This window comes from Falco biarmicus, chromosome 5 (genome assembly GCF_023638135.1).
Source record: "Falco biarmicus isolate bFalBia1 chromosome 5, bFalBia1.pri, whole genome shotgun sequence".
Classification (NCBI taxonomy): domain Eukaryota; kingdom Metazoa; phylum Chordata; class Aves; order Falconiformes; family Falconidae; genus Falco; species Falco biarmicus.
This window is the reverse complement of record NC_079292.1, coordinates 83,871,285-83,890,998: the sequence shown is the minus strand read 5'-3', so window position 1 is coordinate 83,890,998 and position 19,714 is coordinate 83,871,285. Positions and strand designations below refer to the sequence as shown.

Genomic DNA, 19,714 nt, shown 5'->3' with positions numbered 1-19,714 from the left:
CCAGGCCCCGGCCGCCGTCACCAGGGCAACGGCAAGCGGCGCCCGGGGAAGGGGGTCACGTGCCCGGAAGCGCCTCGAGGGAGGAAGTGACGGAGCGGCGGGGAGCCCCAGGGGCCAAGATTTAAAAAAAAAAAAAAAAAAAAAAAAAGAAAAATAAAAAAATCACAACGGGGGAGGGGGACCCGGCCGGGGCGCGGCGCAAGCGTGTGGCCCCGCCTCCGCCGCCCCACGCCCGGCCCCCCCCCGGGGCTGCCCCGCCAGGCCGCGGCCGGGCCCGCCGGGAGCCTCCGCCAGGTAACGCCCCCGGCCCCGCCCTCCCCAACAACGGGGCCCCCGGCACCGCCACGCCCCGCCCCGCCCCGCCCCGCCCGGCCGGGGCCCGGCCTGGCTGCCCGCGCGCGGGGGGCGTGTCAGGCGGCGGCGGCGGCGGCCCGAGGGGCTCCGGTAACGCCGGCAGCGCGGGTCCCTCGGGCGGGCGCGGGGGCTCCCGGCGGGGCGGGGGGCGCCGTCGCCGGTGCGGGAGCCGAGCGGAGTGGAGCGGGGCAGCGCCGTGCCGTGCCGCTGCTGCGGCGGCTGCAGGTGAGGCCGGGCCCGGGGCGCGGGCGGCCGCGGCGGGGAGAGTTCCCCGGGGCCGGGGCGGGCTGGAAGTTGACAGCGGCGGCGGAGCAGCCATTGTCTGCCCGGCCCGGCCCCGGGAGCAGCGGCCGGGAACAACTCCCCCGCCGCAGCCCCGCTCGCGCCTCCCGGGCAGCCGCCGCTCCCCCCGCCGGTGGCCGGGCGTCAGACACGCGCCTTTCCCCAGCTCCCCCGGGGCATCCTGCGGCGGGTCCCCGCCTCCCGCCGCGGCGGGGCTGCCCGCCCGGTACGTACGTGTTGCGGGCGGGTCGGGCGCCTGCATGCTCGCAGCCGCCTTAACTTTGCTGCCGGAGTTGCCGGCGGCCTGGGGGGGCTGCCGCCGCGCTGCACCACCGCCCGCCCCGGGCGGCTGCGGCCCCGCCGGCCGGGCCAGGCGCTCGGCGGGGAAGGGCGAGCACGGCGGGGTGGGGGGGGCGGGCCGGGGGGTCGCGCCTGCTGCTGGTCCCGGAGCATCCCGTGGCAGAGTTCGGGTGTCCCGGCAGCTTCACGCCTCTGCTGGCGTGGCTGGGAAACCGGGCTGTGGGGAGCTATAGTAACGGGGCAGGGGGTGTGCCGCAGCCCTGGCTGCTCATTTTCCTCCCCACAAGCTGTGGGCAAACCTGTGCGAATCTTACGTGTGGCGCTTCACCCTCGAGAAACTCGGTTGTAAGGTTCGATAACGTTCCGCAGGCTGCCGTCACGTGCCGGCAGGAATGGATGGGGCGAAGGAGTAAAACTTCGCTGGCTCCTGCCCGGTGCTCCGTGACCGGAGTGGATGCCTGGCCTGGCTCTGCAGCTCTTGTGCTCGGGGAAGGTCAGGAACTTGTGGACGAGCCACCTGTGGTGCTCCTGCTGTGTGCTGAGGCTCCGGCCTGGCCCGCGTGCTGATGCTTGTGCTGCTCCGGGAGCTCGTTTTCTCCCTTCTCCTTCCCGTCCTCTCTGCAGTGCTGTCATTCCTGCCATGGCGTTAATAGGCCTTTGTATCCTTCGCTGACTGGCTTTTAGGGGTTCAGCTCTAAAGGTTAATTTCCAGTAATTTCGTTGGTCTTGTTTGTTTTCTTGGGAACTACTCCTTACCTTTGCAAGGTGAGCTGGTTAACTCAGTCTATTTGGAAAACCCACGTTTAATAATTTTTAGTAGGTTATCCGTCTCGTGGAGCCGCTAGCTGAGTCAAGCGATCTGATAGCACAGTGATCGCTAGGTTTTTGCAAGAGGAGGGTGCTGGAAGATGTGCTTGCAGGAGAGGAGAGGGTGTAATCCGTGCTATTTTGTGTGGGAATAGCCTGTGTTTGGATTGGATTACACTAACATGGAGCCGCATCCTTAGATGAACTTGCCTGGGGAAATACTGTGCCTTTTCACTTTTGTGTTTGGAAATGGTTTTGCTGGATAACCCTGCTTGCTGTGAGCGACTTAAAATTCTTACCGTCCTTCTGCAAAGGGAGACTGCTTCTCTATCCACACCCCCAAAAGGCCTTCTGCCTACACAGAGACCAAAAATTTTTTATGCTTCTCATCCCAGAGGCATCTCAGTAGGATTCTGTTTGTGCTAGGGCCTGGTTTTAAGATGATCTAGATCGATGTGGAGCTCTCAAAAATGCTGGAAATCTTAAGAATCAATGGTGCCGTTTACTGAGGGAACACAGTTGGTGGAGCAGAGCACCAAGTCAGAAGCCAGGTTTCTCCTTCTGGTGCAGCTGTGCAGGGTAAGGATGTGTGCTACAGCCAAGCTAAACATTAGTTGCCTTTTTTTCTCTCGCTGGCACTTGCGGCGTCACAAGTGAGCTAATTCAACTCACTGATCTGGCAGGAACTGATGTTTAGGACAGCTTTTCTGGACAGTGAATGAGTTGATCTAGTGAGCACCAGAAACGTAAAGGCTGCAAGTAACCTGCGCAGGGAGGTTGAGGGTGGCTAAGGGAACAGAAATTGTCTCCTAATGGTAGCTGAGCTACTAGATAACTTGGTGACTTGGTGTAATGTGTGTAGTTTCACTCTGATTTGCATTTTAACCCTGTTCAAAGTACTTAATTTATCTGCCACAGTTTCTTTCTTTCTAAAAGTCTGTATTCTCTCCCTTCTCTATTCATTTATTTTCAGGCTTAATTTACTTTTTATGGTGCTGCCCCCTGGAGAAGATCTTTAAGGCAATTGTCTTCTCCAGAGCTTTTATAGTCTAGATAGGCTTATTGACCAACCATTTCTAGCTGCAGTGGCCGGTTAGGAGGAGGGGGACTGTCTCAGTTGAGGAGAAGATGATGGCAGGGCACAATTCCTGACTGCCACTGCTGAAGCAGTGTGGGAAGCCAGCGTTGGATTAGCAGGGAGATACTTGGGCAGGACTTGAGGTCAGAGGTAAAGATGCATGGAGCAGCAGCTATCTGTTTGTCAATTGTAGATTTTTCCAGATTTTGAGGCACAGGTTTGGAGCAGCAATTCCCTGATTTAGCCAGCCATCCTCTGCAGTGCTAATGCTGTTGCCCCGCTTTGAATTTGTCTGCTGCCCTTAACACCTTTCCACAATTGAAAAAGTTGTCTGGTCAAGACTATTGTTGCAGCTCCTTTTCTGCTGCACTGGTCTGTTTGTTTGTGCATCTGGAAAAAGTTGCGTTTGGTGAAGGCTGTGAAGCTCGAAATGCCTGGATTTGAAAAGGTCTTGCCACAGGGACTGTGCTGATGCTGTGGGATCCTGGAAGCTAATTTAGAGGTCTCTTGGATATATTGTAGGGGAGCCAGCTGGTGTTTTGGAAAACAAACAGGCTATCAGAAGCTTTTTTTTTTTTATCTTCCGTAGAATGATAGCCTTCTAAAAAGTCAAAATTTTTTCAGTGGAATTCTGTTGAATAATCACTTTTGCGCTTTCCCTTTTCTGACTCTAACCCCTCCTACCGTTACTCCCTGTGTAGCTTGTGTTTCTTGTTGCAGGAAACTCCCTGATCATCCCAATGTGTTACTCTTCTGCTAAGCACTCTCTTCAGTCTCGCTTCTCCTCCTCTTGGCTGATGAAAGCCTTCTTCAGTCCTTTTTCAGTTCTGTGATTCACTGCAACTCATCCTTCTGCTGCTGGAAGATCTCTCTAGCTCTGTGTAACCTCTTTAGCAGCTTTCCCCTCACAAGTGTTGCCAGTGAACCCTTCATTCACTCTGCTTCTGACTCTGGTCCTCCTGAAAGCAACTTGCCAGCACAGATACCAGTTTCCACTCTTAATGTTCCAAGTTACGGTCTGTGGGGAATGAGAAGTAGCTGGAAAGTCCACGTGATCAGAGAAAGAAAGAAATGGTCTAGGGCTGGGGGCTAAACTGGGAGAAGGGCCAAGCTGGTATATCTGCACTAGGGCAGCAGAGTTGTGGGATAATTATACCTCTTGTGGGACTGGAGGAGGAGAGGATCAGAAGTTGCCAAAGTGCAGTGGGAGGCTGGAAGCACAGCGCGATTTGCCTCAGTTCACTAGCCTCCCTTGAAGGAGAGGTGATCAGGTTTGTAACCAAATGATTGAATGAGCTGCAGCTGCTCCTTCACTCTGCTGCCTTCTAAAGGAGTTCAGGATGCTGTAGATTCCAACTGTAGCATGGCAATAAAAACATGAGAATGTGTGCATTACATTTCTGACTGGTAATAAAAGATTTGAACCATGAGTGTAATTTCTGGGTGATTTCAGAACCCTGGCATCCCTGGCCCCCTGTGATGTTGCAAAGCTGTGTGTGGAGCCTGGTACTGGGATATTCCAGTAAAAAAAGCTGTGTAATGCTGTGAAGTACAGTTTGGTTCTTTCTCTAGCCTGACTTAGTTCCCACTTCTCTCGATGTAGATCTGGAGTCTGTCTCAGCCTGAGCTCCTGGGATCCTGTCACCATGGAGACCGAAAGTGAGCAGAACTCCAGCTCCACCAGTGGGAGCTCCAGTTCTGGAGGAAGCACCCGTCCTCAGATATCGCAGATGTCTCTCTATGAGCGACAGGCAGTGCAGGTGAGACATGGTTATCTTCTGGGATGGCATGTGCATCAGTAGAAGTTGGTGGGCCCTTTTGCATTTCTTTTGAGTTGTCGTGTCAAGGTGGGACCATGGTTGAAGGAGTGTCAGTTATTCAGATTCAGAAATTCTTGTGCTAGGCCTGATGTTTAGTTCCTGTAGCTCGATACTGTGCTTCGTGTTTTGTAAGTGTGCAGTGTCCAGCCTCTTAGAATTAATCCATATCATGATCCAACAGATTGATTTTAGCCTGCTGTTCTAGAGCAAGTCATTCAGTTTATCATCCCAGTTCCTCTATAAAATATATATCCTCCATATACATACTATACTGGAACACTTGTCTACCTGCTTGAGCACAAATCCCCAAATTCCTGGAGTTTATTAAAGTCTGGCAAGTGTGCTTCCTGCTGTCGTGGAATACACATGTGATTTAGTGTGTTACCAACTTTGTAGCTGTACTACATATTTTGATGTGCTAATCTAGTGACTTTGCTTTTTTCATGGGGTCTAGGGATGGTCTCATGGCTGTTATTTATTCCTTCATTGCTTTCTCTAATCGCATTTCAAGGGCACGCTATTTTTGACTGTTGGTTTTCCTCTTTCTCTAGGCCCTGCAGGCGCTCCAGAGACAGCCCAATGCAGCCCAGTACTTTCATCAGTTTATGCTGCAGCAGCAGCTTAACAGTGCACAGCTTCACAGCCTGGCTGCTGTCCAGCAGGTGAGTTGCCAAGGGGCAGAAGGAGACAAATTGGATTGCTCTCTAGGGAAGATCCAGAGATTCTCTCTTTATAAAGTGGCTTGTGCACTGAGGTCATCCTGATCTGTAGTGAGACAATGAGTCCCTAAACACGTTTAAAGCTAATACAGCTAGTAAACTGGAAGCCTGATGGAAGGATATATCTGGTTTTCAGATACAGAGCAGGGGAAGATAGAATTTGGCATCCCCATCAGGAAACTTGCACTTTAGTGCTTGCACCTTCTTTAAATAAAAGATGGGTGGTTAAATCAGCAGTGGATGGAGTAGTGTTTAAAAACTACTAAAGTGAACCCTGAATTGTTACTTCTCAGAGAATAAACATGGTCTTCTGTGTGTGAACTTTCAGGAGGTATCCTCTGAATGTTCTGTCTTGAAACTTAGTAGCACATGCTTTCTTTACCAGTTACTAGCAAGAGGGATCTGGGATAAACCTTGTCCAGCCAGTAGAGTGTTTCTTCAGCTGAGATATGTTTATACAAATTGAGATATTTTATGATGCATAATTGAGTGATTTTTTGTTTTCTTTAGCAACTTTGCTCACCTACCAGACTTTATCACCAGTTGAAGATGGATTATGCGCCATGTGAATACAGTTCTTTCTGTGTAACAATATCTCCATCGCTAGCTGTTGGAGTATTTCCTTGGCTGTTAGTTCAGGATTAAGTTCTCAAAATCCCTACCTGCAGTTTTACAGCATAGAGGGAATGGAATCCTCTCACCAGTTTCACACACATCTTAGTTATAAAACTAACTGAAGTCATAGAATGGAATTCCTGTGGGATCATAGAAGGGGGAAAAAAATTAATCTAACAATATTTACATTGCTCCATGAACTGTATGTACTGTAATCTGAAATTTGTTACTTGGATATTTTTTTTTAGTGTCATTGCATTGATGCTAAACTGCTGAAATAGCCCAGCAAATTGCTAATACTGTGGGGAACGTCTGGGTGTTAACGGTGGATTGCAGCATGAGGGTTGCCGTGTGTAGCATGTCAAGCTGGGGCAACAGTGGGGTGTGTACCCACGTGTGGAAGGACTGGGGGTCATGCACGGTAAGGGTCTGTTGTCCACTGCCTCAGGTAGCGTACAGGACTGAACTGCTTGGGGAAGAGGAGATGCCTTGCTGAGTTGCTGCAACTGATTTGTAGGGCATGGCAGAGATCTGTAGTGGCTAGATCGTGCCCCTGTTCTTGGGAATGGGAGAAGATGGTGATAGGACTAGGTGCTGTGACAAAGCTAAATATTTGGGCTGGATTGAAAAGTTTGTTCCAAGTAACTCATTTCTCTGTCAATCTCTCTTGCAGGCTACGATTGCAGCCAGTAGACAAGCCAGCTCCCCCAACACCAGCACCCCGCAACAGACCACCACCACTCAGGCCTCTGTAAGTTAACTGCTCCCTCACACGTCAAAGCCTCCTTCCCACCTCTTCCCGTTCTTCTTTTTCCTCTTTGTCTTTTAGGAAGGCAGTCAGCCAGGGAAACACAGCTTCTAAGAATGCTGGGAACCCACAAGATGCAGACAACTTTGAGGATTTGGGGTGCTATCATTATTGGTGGGGGTTGAGGAGACCAGAGGAGGTTTCTGAGAGGGAGAGGCCTCTTAGCTGGAAAGGTAGACACTGATCTCTCTTTGCTGACGCTTTGGGGCTATGTTGTCACGGACTAGAAAAGCATCAGGACTTCTAAGAAGGAGTCGTGAGCAGCCTGAAAGGGAATGCTTTTTTCTTCTTGGGCAGAGTAGTATTTGGTTGAACGAGAGGAAGTCAGTTTTGTAGTATTCAGGAACTGGGATTTGTTCAGAGAGGAGTTGGTAGGGTAGAGATTACTTTGTGGGCTTTTTTCCTTTACTTGAGAAAATGACGTGTTTCTTTTGGATCTTTTATTGCAGTTGCATGCTAACGGTGATATTCAAGCTCAGCATACAAATGACGTTAGCATCCAGGGCTTTGGCTAGTTTACATTGCTTAGCCTCTAAGACAAGAACTTTTTTTCTTCTTCGTTCCCTGTGGGGTACAGGAAAAAAACTGTAAAATGTCTGTTCTGGCTGGATCCCAGGAAGTGGATGTGTACTTATTTCCTTTCCTCCATCTCTTCATATGTGACTTTGGGCTTTTCTCTCTTTTTAAGATCAACCTAGCCACCACATCAGCTGCTCAGCTGATCAGTCGGTCACAGAGCGTGAGTTCCCCCAGTGCCACAACCCTAACGCAGTCTGTGCTGCTTGGGAATACCACCTCACCGCCTCTAAACCAGTCACAGGCCCAGATGTATCTCCGGGTAAGAGATGTGTACGCAAAATGTGTCCTGAGCATGAACCCCACTGCCTAGCCGTTCCAGTGTTTCACTGCTTGGGATTACCAACACATTTGGTCTAACTCTAGCTTTAAGGATGATGCACTGTATTTTAAATTCAGATGGGGAGGCTCCTGTCCTTGAACCTACGAGTTTGGCTCTGTGCTAAGCTTTTTGAGGGTAGATGAGCTTTGTATTATGTGGCTTATGTGAGATTGTTAGGAACTGTGTTTGTCTCTGCTCTGCATAGATGTTAAAGATCCCATGGCACTTCTCACTAGAGTGTATATATGAAAAATATGTCCTAGACTTGAATATAGCTCACAGAAATAAAACTACTCTTCTGGTTCAATGCTGGAACAGATATATGGTAAATTACTTTCTTCTACCACTGCTGAGCTTAGGGATGTAAATCAGAATTCAAGTAAGTCTAGAAACATAAGTCAACATGAACAAATATGTCATCCTTTTAATTGCTTTGAAGTGCTGCTAAATAGAAAACATTAGTCTTGACTATATTGTCAGTCTGGGGCTTGGTTACCTACTTGAAAAATATTTTGTGTCTCAGTTGACTTTAGATACAGATTGTAATCCCTTTATTTTTAAGTAACCCTGGTCTTGGATGTATGTCTTTTATCGCTGTTTCTCAACCACTCCCAGATATACATCTGAAAATTCAGTGATACCCCAGGCTTTTAGCCAGCCTTGGGCAGTCTGTGATAGTTGGCCCAGGCACATGTTTGATGAAGAGTGCTTGTTTCCATAAGGAAACTGTTCCGAGTTTCCTGCTCCTGAGGGGTATGTTGAGTGTTGCAGTGCAGGGAGGGTTGGGGGTTTTGCAATGTGTGACATTGCGGCCCAGTGTTGCTTTGTAATCTGTTTTCTTGTGGTTCGCTATCTTTCTTTCTCTCTTCCCCTCCGTTCCTTTCATTCCACATCACCTGATCCTCCCTCAACAGCCACAGCTGGGGAACCTGTTGCAGGTAAACCGGACCTTGGGCCGCAATGTGCCTCTTGCCTCCCAGCTCATCCTGATGCCCAACGGGGCTGTGGCCGCTGTCCAGCAGGAGGTACCACCCACTCAGTCTCCTGGGGTCCATGCAGACACAGACCAGGTCAGTGGCACCCCTCCCCAGAGTCCTCCCCTTCCCCTGCTCACTCTCGCCCCACACTCTGGTCTTTGTCTCCAGCCGTCCCTGTATAGCAGATTAGCTCTTATTTTATCCCCAACTGTGTCCGTGTGTAGGCAGGAGATTCTGTTCTCTCTTGCCACTTTTTTTTCATGTTTGCTTTTTACCTCCAGAGATGGGATTCGTTTCTGCTTAAAACTTCTGGGGTGAGCCACAGGCTGGATCAATCACATCTTCACAGTTTCTCAATTGTCCTTGTGTAAAAAGAATTGTTGGGTTCTGTGTCCAATTTTCAGTCACTCTGCAATGAAGAGTCTTTGCCAGCAGTAGTATTCCTTCACCCAGTTGGTTTGTTGTAAAGATGCCATAGACTGAACAGGCCACAAGGTCTTAGCTCCTGCATTCATCTACAAGTAATTCTCCGGGTCAGGGAGCTGCCATGGCTTCTTGTTTTCCTTTTCCTATCCCAGTCGTTCTTGGGATTTCCAGCTACTTCATATTTTTGTCTGGGGCACTTTCTTTGTAGGAAAGTCAGCCTTGATCAAAGTTGAAGATAACACTGGATTTGGAGGAGGAGTAAATACAGAGGATGGCAGCACCAAAGTGCAGAGGAACTGGTGAAATCAGAAGGGGCTGCAGGCCACAAGTATATCTGTGGGCCTGCTGAGTGGAAAGCCCTGCACAGGGGGGGAGGAGACGGGTGGCACAAAAATTGAAAAGGAGTGACTGATCTTTAAAGGGGCATCTCAGTGCTTTTAGAGCCATGCTGGACTGCTGTGCAAAGGCATGGCAGGCAGGTCTGAAGGCTGTCCCATGCCTCGGAGAATGGTGGTGTCCTCATGTGCTGTCCAGAAAGTGCCACGAGATTTTTAACTTCCATCAGAGGTGGGGTAGGAAGGAGTTCAGGCGGTGTTTCCTGGGGAGGGCTGCACCTGAGCGTTGCCCTGCAGTGTTAGCCAGCTCCCCACATGAGACTTGAAGCATCTGCTTAGCCTGCGTCCCAGTAAAGCATGTTGCTTATGAGTTCTCTGCCAAAATTCCAGCAAGTAGCATACATGAAGCAAAGGGATTCTGTTTTGCGTATGTGTTTCTAGGTGCAGAACCTGGCTGTGAGGAGCCAGCAGACCTCAGCCGCTAACACCCAGCTCCAAGGCTCTGCTCAGAAGGCAGCTCTGCCAGGAAGCTCCCAGGCTTCGGGCTTACCGCAGGCCACCAGCACGGGCCAGTCCTTGGCGGTGGCTCAGGCCTCCTCCGCCAGCGCAGGCCAGTCCCTCAACTTGAGCCAGGGGGCAGCAGGCAGCAATGGTGTCACCGGGGGTGTGGTGGCAAGTGGTGGGAGCCAGACCTCAGCCGCGTTGAGCCAGACCTCCTCGGCAGGTGCTGCTGGCAGTTGCCAAAGGAAAGGCACGGGGGTGGTTCAGCCGTTACCGGTAGCAGCTGCTCAGGCTGTGACCATCAGCCAGGGAAGCCAGACGGAGACAGAGAATGCAGCCACAAAGAAGGGTGAAACGGACAGCGGTGGGCAGCAAACAGTGGGCATGAACCTGACCAGGACCGCTACGCCAGCACCCAGCCAGACATTGATCAGCTCAGGTGAGTGCAGACCTGTTCCTTCTCTTTGAGCCCACTGGGCTTTTGCAAGAGTGCCATTTGCTGAGAGGTCTTCCAACAGGCCTCCTGGCCTCTGGGCTCTGGGAGGCTTGTCTCTAGGGATTATCTCTCTGTTGGCAACAGAAGTTGATTTAGTCCCTCATGTCCTCTGCCAGTAAGCTGGCGGTCATTTTGGAGCTTAACAACTCAAACCAGTGCAGTGACTGCCAGCCTTCTTTTTGTTGTTCGCAGCTGCACTGTTGCTAACTTTTGCGCTCTCCTTTTTTTCCCCGCTGTGTTTGTATAGCCACATATACACAGATCCAGCCGCACTCGCTGATCCAGCAGCAGCAGCAGATCCACCTGCAGAAGCAGGTGGTGATCCAGCAGCAGATCGCCATTCATCACCAGCAGCAGTTCCAGCATCGCCAGTCCCAGCTCCTCCACACAGCCACCCATCTTCAGCTGGCCCAACAGCAGCAAGCGCCATCTCTGACCCAACAGCAGCAACAAGCTCAGCCTCCACAGCAGCAGGGTCCACCTCAAAACCAGCAGCAGGCTCAGACCCTTGTGGTGCAACCCATGTTGCAGTCCCAGCCACAACCTGTGCAGCTCCAGCAGGACAGTCCTTGCCAGCCAGTCACCAAGTCACCTGTTCCAATTCAGTCGAAATCTCTGGTCACCCCCATCAAACCACCTCAGCTTGGGCCTGCCAAAATGTCAGCAACGCAGCAGCCTCCACCACACATCCCGGTGCAGGTGGTGGGTACTCGGCAGCAGGGCTCAGGCCAAGCCCAAGCACTGGGTTTGGCTCAGATTGCTGCAGCAGTGCCGACATCTCGGGGAATGCCAGCCGTGGTCCAGCCTGTTTCCCAAGCCCATGCTGCTTCCCCGTCATCATCTTCAGCTCCGGCATCCTCACAGGAAGCTCATCCTCTCACCACAGGGGTGAATTTGGCACAAGTTCAAGGCACAGCCCACATGGTGAAGAGCCCAGTCTCCTCTCCAGTTGTGGCTCAGATGCCAGCAGCACTCTACATGCAGTCTGTCCAGTTGCCAGTAAGTGATACCATTGAGAAGGAGAATAGCATATGGATTCTCTTTGTTCATTCCTAGGACACCAGTCACAGTCCAGGCCCAGGTCAGTGGGATGGGATGGGTAAGGGGTTTGGGTAGAGGGATGTGGAGACCTTTTTCCTCTCTAAAACACTTAATTCCAATCCAACCCTTGGGGTTACCGACTACAAGCATTTCTCTTCCACATTATCATTCAAATGTTTGCATGCAATAAATAGGTGAGACTCAGACCCTGCCCCAGATGGGGTAGGTGTCCACATCATATACTAAATACTGCATTTAACAATGTGGTGGGTTGACTGTAGCCACTGCCAGGTGACCACCAAGCTGCTCTATTTCTCCCCCTTCCTAACAGGACAAGGGGAGAAAAATACACTGAAGAGCTTATGGATAGACATAAGGACAGGGAGATAGATCACTTCCCATTTACCATCACGGGCAGAACAAAACTAAATTAGGGAAACTGATTTATTATCAATCACAGTAGGATAATAAGAAATAGGAACAAATCTAAAAATCACCTCCCTTGCTTCTTCATGGGCTCAGCTTCACTCCTGACTCTTCTACTCCCTCTCCCTGAGTGGGAGAGTGTTGCAGGACGATGGGGAATTGGGCTTGTGGTCAGCTGATAACATTTCCTTTCTGCCGCTCCTTCTCCTCACGCTTTTCCCTTGCTGTAGCGTGGCATCCCTCCCATGGAAATAGTCATTCACAAACTTCTTCAATATTTGTCCTTCCCATGGGCTGCAGTTCTTCACATACTGCTCCAGCATGGGTCCCTTGCATGGGTGGAGTCCTTCAGGAACAGATTGCTCCAGCGTGGGTCCCCACAGGGTCACTAATCCTGCCAGCAAGCCTGCCCCAACCTTGGGCTCCTCTTTCCACAGGGTCTGCCAGGAGCCTGATCCAGTGTGGGCTTCCTACAAGGTCACAGCCTCCTTTGGATATCCACCTGTTCTGGTGTGGGGTCCTCCAGGGGCTGCAGGTGGGGATCTGCTCCATTGCTAACCACCATGGGCTGCAGGGGCACAGCCTGCCGCACTGTGGGCTTCACCACGGGCTGCTGGGAACCTCTGCTCTGGCATCTGGAGCACCTCCGACCCCTCCTTCTGCACTGGCCTGGGTGTCTGCAGGGCTGTTGCTCTCACATGTTCTCACTTCTCTCTCCCAGCTGCTGTTGCACAGTATTTTTTACCCTTTCTTATATGTTATCTTAGAGGTGCTGCCACTGTTGCTGATGAGCTCAGCTTTGGCTAGCGGCAAGTCTATCTTGGAGCTGGCTGGAACTGGCTCTGTTGGATGTGGGGGGAAGCTTCTGGTGTCTTCTCACAGAATTTACTCCTGCAGCCCCCTGCTACCAAAGCCTTGCCACACAAACCCAACACAAACAATAACCGGCCTCTTTGCTGTCTCTCTCAGGAGACGAGGGCTGACTGGGCCATGAAGACTGACCTCCCCTCTCCTCACTAGGTGTGGATACCTCTGGGTCAGAGACCCCTTGGTATGTGGTACCAGCCGCTGGCTCTAGGCCTCAGAGGGTCCCCTAGCAACAGGCTATGCAGGGGGAAACAAAGATGGCTCACTTTCCACAGGCCTCACCCATGCTGCTGTGAATTGTTCAGCTAGGGCTTGTCTAACTCCTTGGGACAACAGTACTTTGCCAGCTCAGGTATCCTCAGACAGTTGCTGAGACTGTTTCTAAACTGGCCGCTTCTTCAGGAAGGTGTCACAGGATTTGCCTGACTTTTAGGCTGGGGGACACACAAGTCTTCTCTCATCCAACATGTGTCCCCTACTCTTTTGACTCTCCTTCATTGAAACTGATCTGATTTAGCCAAAAGCTTGTTTGGAAAAGCTTGCTGGGTGACTGCCATTCCATTTCTTTCTTCTTGGAATAACCCTTAAGGTTTATACGGTGTCTTGGTATTATGTCAATGTGTCAACATGAATTGGGACACCAGATCCTAGTCATAGTTGTATTGTAGAAGTCAAGTTTTGCTCCCTGCAAGGCAAAAATGTTCCTCAGTAGAGGTAAGTACTGTGAGGGAGCTAAAGATAACCCCAGGAAAAGGAACCAGGCTGGAAAAGAAGTATGATGGAGCAGGATGCATCTTCCTTTTGCCTTCGTTCTGTCTTGTTCTTTGCTTTGGAGCTTCTCTCTCTGCTTATATGTTTTTCTTTATTCACACAGAGCAAGTCTCAGGCCTTAGCAGTAAAACGCAAGGCAGAGTCAGAGGAGGAGAAGGAGGAGGTGCCCGGTGTCACTGCACTCCTGCCAGCCAGGTCCTCTCCTGTGACAGACAGCCCCAAAAACATGGAGGAGAAGAGCAGCCTTGGAGGTGAGGTACAAAGGAGAACTCTGCTTTTGTGTGCTAATGATCTGATCCTGTATTCCATTTGAAGTAGACAAGCAAAGATAACTGACTCTTGTGCTGTTAACTTTTCAGATAAATCTGATACTGCTGCCATTGCAACCCCAAATACCACCTCAAGTGAAGGAGCATCAGTCACCCCCACCTCTGCTCCCACCCCAAACCTGGCAATGGTGTCACGTCAGGTGGGAGACTCCAAACCCCCACAAGCCATCGTCAAGCCCCAGATCCTCACGCACATCATTGAAGGCTTTGTCATCCAGGAAGGAGCAGAGCCCTTTCCGGTAGGGATTCGCTGCTGTGGGAGAAGGAGGTGTAGCACTCTCTTGGGGAAGATAGTGGACTTCCATCTTTGAACGGGAGTTTCTTTCCCCATATTCCAACTCTGCATGTTTAGCCTGAGACAGAGACAGTGAAGAGGAAGGGAAAGGAGGGGGGTGTCATGCATGAAGCAAGGCATTAAGTGGTGGCATTAACGAGAATGGGTTGGAAGGAATAAAACAAGTGTGATGGGAACTGTTTTCTCCAGTAGTCCCCAGAGCAATAATTTATGCAGGAATTGTAAGAAGGTTCTTCACTCTGATTTTTAGCAAGGGCAAGATGCATTTTGAACAGATAGCAAGTGAAGTTAAAGCAAATAAGGGGAAATGCAGTTAACATGGAATTGCAGGATATTCAAGGCAGATAGTACTTTGTGATTTTTGAATGAACCACCAAGTCTGTGAGTCAGGAAGGAGTAATAACTTCATTCAGCATCTCTTCTCCCGTAGTAAGCAGAGGGATTCTTCTGAGTTGTAATAAGGTGTGAGTGGCGTATACCTTGCAGAGTGCATTGGACACAGAGAATCCTTTACTGATGGGCCCAGTTCTTTCTCTTCCTGTCCAGGTGGGTTGTTCTCAGCTGCTGAAAGAATCTGAGAAACCGCTGCAGGGAGAGGCTGCTTCAGGCCAGAGTGAAAACCTGTCCAGCAATTCCCCGGGAGAGGACAGTGCTTCTATGGGTGAGTTTCAGCAGGAGGAGGCCTAGCTAGTGTTACTGAAAGTTTCTGTTCTTTGATACTGTGTTACTAACTTTATACATTATGGACTTGTATCTCTTCCTGCTAACTCCTTAAGAGACTCAGGCAATGGACCTAGGATTTTAAGTGCCAGAAGACAATACTTTGTTGTTCATATGATCTAACATACCCTGTGTCAGTAGTAAGCAGAAGAATCTGAACTGTGTTTGTCTCTAATGACTCTGAACGCTGTGAAGGATGTGTGTACACAACAGTGCGCAGTGATGGTGGAGATTTCCCCCACAACCTTGTAGGATATAAGGGATATGCTATTTTTCACTTGTTCAGCAAAACAGTACTGACAAGGAGAAATAAGTTGCTCTGTTCAGTATCCTAGCGTCCTAATTAGTGGAGCTTCTGCCTCTTTCCCCAGCTTCTTCCCCAAGCTAACTGCTTAGCGGATTCAGTAGAGAGTAGAGCTTGGAATCTGTGTGCTCAGAACAATAGTGGAATGGGGAATCATTGTGTGGGATCTGCTTCAGTTCAGATCGTCTACTGGTGTGTGTCTCTGTATCTCACTAGAGCTTGATAAGAAGGCAAACTTGCTGAAGTGTGAATACTGTGGGAAGTATGCCCCAGCAACCCAGTTTCGTGGCTCCAAGAGGTTTTGTTCCATGACCTGTGCTAAAAGGTAAAAGAATTTCTGTCTATACATTCTCTAGAATTGGGCATGTGCCCCTTCTCTGGGTAGTGTATGACACTTCAGTATATCTGATCTTCCTTCCATGGGATGCACTGGCCACAGACATCCTCAATGACTCATTGTGTGTGTGTGACAAAGACACATATGACTTGTGGATGCTTCTAGGTCTGGAGAGGTTGATGTGGTGTTGAGTGTAAACAGGGTTTCTGACTTGCTAGAAAATAAAGTGGGAAGAGGGAAGTTCTGGGTCTCCAAAGAACCTCTCTTCAGTCAAATGTACATTTGACTGACTAAGCGAATGCATACTGGCAGCTGTCTGCTGCATGCTGCATCCGTACTAGATGAAGACACAAGGGAGCACTGGGAAGAAATCTGGGGAGAAGTTAGACTAGTCATTGCTGCCTCCTATTGATAGCAGAGTGCTTGTTATGGGTCTTTTTTCCCTTAGGGGAATGACTTAATTGACCCTTCAGATGTTAGATCAAGACTCTGGTGTCCAAATAATGCTTGTGTCAGAAGTCTGGACTGGTTCCTTCCAAGGGGAAGTCTTAGGAGGAGGAGGAACGGAACTTGATGGTAAAGAGGAGTTTTATCCCAATCTAGAGCGAGGAGAAGCAGTAGGTTTAGGTAGTTGCTGTTTCCTAACTGCTGCTCTGCTTCTACTTATTTGAGGTACAATGTCAGCTGCAGCCATCAGTTTCGGCTGCAGAGAAAGAAGATGAAGGAATTCCAGGAAGCTAACTATGTTCGTGTGCGTCGACGGGGACCACGGCGCAGCAGCTCTGAAATTGCTCGAACAAAGATCCAGGGCAAGCGCCACAGGGTAAGGACACAGCGCACTCTGCCTCCGGCAAGGCAGGTGTCAGTGTGAAAGTTGTCACTGCTGGATGTACCACTTCCTCACAGTGGATGTAGTCATACAGGATGGGACAAGTGCACACTGACTGACAGTTTGTGCACAAGGCACAGTGAGTGAGCTGTTCTGTTTTATCAACTGCAGAAAGTGGATTCATATTTGTACTTGTTCTGTTCACTCTGTGTTCGCTCCCGCCTGTGTCTCAGAGGTTTCAGTGAGTGAGATCAGCTGACGGCCTTGGTAGAAAACAATCCACTTTTCCCATTAGATTAGTATTCTTCCACTTGAATGATTTGATTGAGATTATGGAAGAACTGAATGAGCTTCAGCACTGATGTGAAGAAGAGGAATGGACTGGGGAGGATGGGAGAAGGGAGAGGAAGGGAGGCGAGAGTGAAGTCTGTCCTTTCTGGCATGAGGGAGCTCCTGTGTCCTGGAGCTCCTGGACCAATAGTATGAGAATTGTTGGGATTGTTATCCCAGACTGTTGGGATATCTTCTGCTGTTCCTAATGTATTGTTTTGTACCCTAGTAATTGTGAGTCTCTCACAAAACACCTTTTTTCTTTCTTTTCTATGGGCTTGTAGGGCCAGGAAGACTCAAGTCGAGGCTCTGATAACTCCAGCTATGATGAAGCTTTGTCCCCTACATCTCCAGGACCCCTGTCAGTAAGGGCCAGTCATGGAGAGAGGGACCTGGCAAACTCTAGTATGGCACCACCTACCCCAGATCTACATGGTATCAACCCAGTCTTCCTGTCCAGCAATCCCAGTCGTTGGAGTGTGGAGGAAGTGTACGAGTTCATCTCATCACTGCAAGGTGCAGTTAAGATCCTCTCCTGCACTCCTGTGATCCAGCAGCATGGGGCAATTTGTTGGCTCTCTTTCTGGAAAGAAAGTGGTGTCAGTGGTGCCCAGTGCTTTTATTGTACTTCTGTACATGTTTCTGAATTGGAGTAGATGGGTGACTTGTACTTCCCAAGTAGCCTGTGTCCTCAGGCAGATTGTGGATTAGAGCGGGGAAGGGGGTTGGTTGGATTCCTGGCTGGCTTTCTGTACCTGCCAGAGGCCCAAAGAGTGGGAAATGAGGGCAGTGCCCAGGGCACGTCTGTTTCTCAGCGCTGGTGCTTTTTGGTTTCACAGGGTGCCAGGAGATTGCCGAGGAGTTTCGGTCACAGGAAATTGATGGCCAGGCCCTGTTGCTTCTGAAGGAGGAACATCTCATGAGTGCCATGAACATCAAGCTGGGACCAGCTCTCAAGATCTGTGCCAAGATCAATGTCCTCAAGGAGACCTAACAGCTCTGAAGCCAGAGGTCTCACTTTTGCTTTGACCCCAGGGCAGCTGCCAGCTTTGGAGCATCCTGCTGGGGTAGGGAAGAATGGGACAGTCCCCTGTGGTCTTGCATTCAAGAAGAATGAGAAGGAATTTAACTGATTGAAACTGCCATGCACAAGCCCATGTCTTGGTCTCTTAATGGTGCTACAAGGGGGAGGAAAACTCCCACCTGGGGCCTTGAAACACCTTCCTTCTTCCTGGTTTTGAATATGCCTGTCCTGTGTACCACATAAAGATGTGACGGGGACCTCTTTCTGTCTTAGCAGACTCCTGAAAGGGAACTGCCCTCACCCCTTTTTGCTACAGCAGGTCTGCTAGATCTTAGTTTTGAATATCACTGTGCCAGCACTTGAGGCATAGGAAGAGCCAGCCCCACATGGACATTGGGAACAGCTGTGCTTGGGGTATTTAGGAATGGGAACTAGTAAATTCCAAGTGAACAGAGGTGGACAAACAAGAATTTGTGCAGAAGGGGCTGCTGCTGTTCCACTCTTAAAAAAATAATATTAAAATACCTAGGCTGCTCATGAACTGGGTTTAATAGCCATTCCAGCATGCATACCAAACTTGAAGGCCCATGGCAATAGGAGCTGCCTTAGCTTTACTATCTCCTGTAGAGATGCAGAGTGAAGACCAAGTGTTGTGGCAGCTATTCACTCCAGATGCTCCTCTCTGAACCAGTCAGAGGAGGATTTATCCTGAATGCTTATGACAAGGTGATGGGAAAACTGAAGGGGGGAGGGGTGTTTGTCTTACATTTAGGGACCCCTGCAGCACTAGGTTTGCCTCCCCATTGTGCTAGGGCATAATTTACAGATCCAAAGCAGTCTCCAGAAGCGCCAAGGCTCATCATAAAAAGGTCTGGGGTTTTGGGTTTGGGGTTTTTTTTGTGTTCTCTTATCAGTTTGTATTATTTTTGTGTCTGTCTTCATTATCCTCAGGAGAGCTTAAGAAACAAAAGTTTAAGCTGGCAGGACTGTATTGCCTGCCTCAGGCTCTTTTTTTTTTTTTTTTAATTGATGTTGTAAAACAGATATTTCCTTTCCTCAGTTAAAAAAAAAAAAAAACCAAACAAATGAAACCACACCCTCCAACAACTGGATACTACTCCTTTAATGCTACTTCTCCTTTCTAAGGGGTAGAATTGTGATAGGCTCTGTCCCTCCCTTTCACTCCCTCCAGGTTTTGGGTTTTTTTTAAGGACCAAACACTGTATTCTGAAATTTGGTAACCAGACTGCCAAAGGTGAAAACCTGGGCAGAGTTCTCTTCCAGGAGCACCTGTGCTTCAAAGAAACAAACAAGCAAAAAAACTGATGAACTTAGACAAAGCATGAAGAGGTAAGTGCCCCTAGAGCCAAACACCTGAAAGCAAGATGATTTTATAAACTACGTGTCTCAGCTTTTCTGTTTTCAGAAGGTTCATGTGAATATTTGGGTGAAACATAAGACTGTTCTGTGTGGAAAGCTCCTACTGTTGCAGGAAAGCTGTAGTAGCACGAGAAGAGGCCTAATAGCATAGACAGGAAAACATTAGAAATCTTTGGAATAGGCTCTTTATTGACCCCTGTTAGGAAAAGAGGAGTGAAAGTGCTTATAAGATGGATAAAATGTGGCAGCAGCTTCCTAGTCTTAACTGTACTGTTCAATCTCACTTTAATGACATCCTTGTTCCTGTGAGAGAATGCTGCTTGAATGAAAATAGGCCTGAAGGAAGCTGCCACTGCTTGTACCCTGATAACACAATTTTGTCTTAATCTGGGGGCAGGGAAGGGGGAGGTTCTCTTAACAGCAATCAGCAGAGGAGGACTGCCCTTAAACCATTGTATCCTTAGCAGGCTGGGTGTGATAAAACTGTTTATTTTGACCCTTGGCAGGGTAGGTAGGCAGCTAGCTTGCCTGGGTTACAAGGTACTTCTGAGGATCAGATTTTATTTCAGTCAAAAAGGAAGGCTTCAACTCTTCATTTCATGTTCAATGTTCTTAATAAAAAAATGCTTGTTCAGGCTTTGCAAG

General features: G+C 49.4%; 1 protein-coding gene across 3 annotated transcripts; it reads left to right on the top strand.

Annotated features, from left to right (window-relative positions):
* The first annotated feature begins 350 nt into the window (after nt 1–350).
* Nucleotides 351–19,706, top strand: PHC1 (polyhomeotic homolog 1). Of its 3 annotated transcripts, XM_056341820.1 has the most exons (16): nt 352–579; nt 1,306–1,429; nt 4,425–4,581; nt 5,193–5,303; nt 6,649–6,726; nt 7,472–7,621; nt 8,596–8,751; nt 9,861–10,359; nt 10,664–11,415; nt 13,625–13,772; nt 13,881–14,089; nt 14,692–14,806; nt 15,386–15,494; nt 16,179–16,329; nt 16,950–17,181; nt 17,505–19,706. In XM_056341820.1, the coding sequence occupies exons 3-16, from the start codon at nt 4,468–4,470 to the stop codon at nt 17,657–17,659; spliced, it is 2,979 nt and encodes a 992-aa protein (XP_056197795.1). In that variant the 5' UTR covers nt 352–579; nt 1,306–1,429; nt 4,425–4,467; the 3' UTR covers nt 17,660–19,706. The 3 variants fall into 3 exon arrangements, with proteins under 3 accessions (XP_056197796.1, XP_056197795.1, XP_056197794.1); XM_056341819.1 differs by lacking the exon at nt 1,306–1,429; XM_056341821.1 differs by lacking the exons at nt 1,306–1,429; nt 16,179–16,329; nt 16,950–17,181; nt 17,505–19,706 and adding an exon at nt 15,955–16,082 and having other exon boundaries at nt 351–579.
* Nucleotides 19,707–19,714: the final 8 nt, after the last annotated feature.

Excerpts from the sequence above, each read along its gene's own strand:
- PHC1 (XM_056341819.1), top strand. The coding sequence starts at position 4,468 with ATGGAGACCGAAAGTGAGCAGAACTCCAGCTCCACCAGTGGGAGCTCC. Across the intron at positions 5,304-6,648 it reads GCCTGGCTGCTGTCCAGCAG|GCTACGATTGCAGCCAGTAG; the intron begins GTGAGTTGCCAA and ends TCTCTCTTGCAG. Across the intron at positions 8,752-9,860 it reads TCCATGCAGACACAGACCAG|GTGCAGAACCTGGCTGTGAG; the intron begins GTCAGTGGCACC and ends ATGTGTTTCTAG.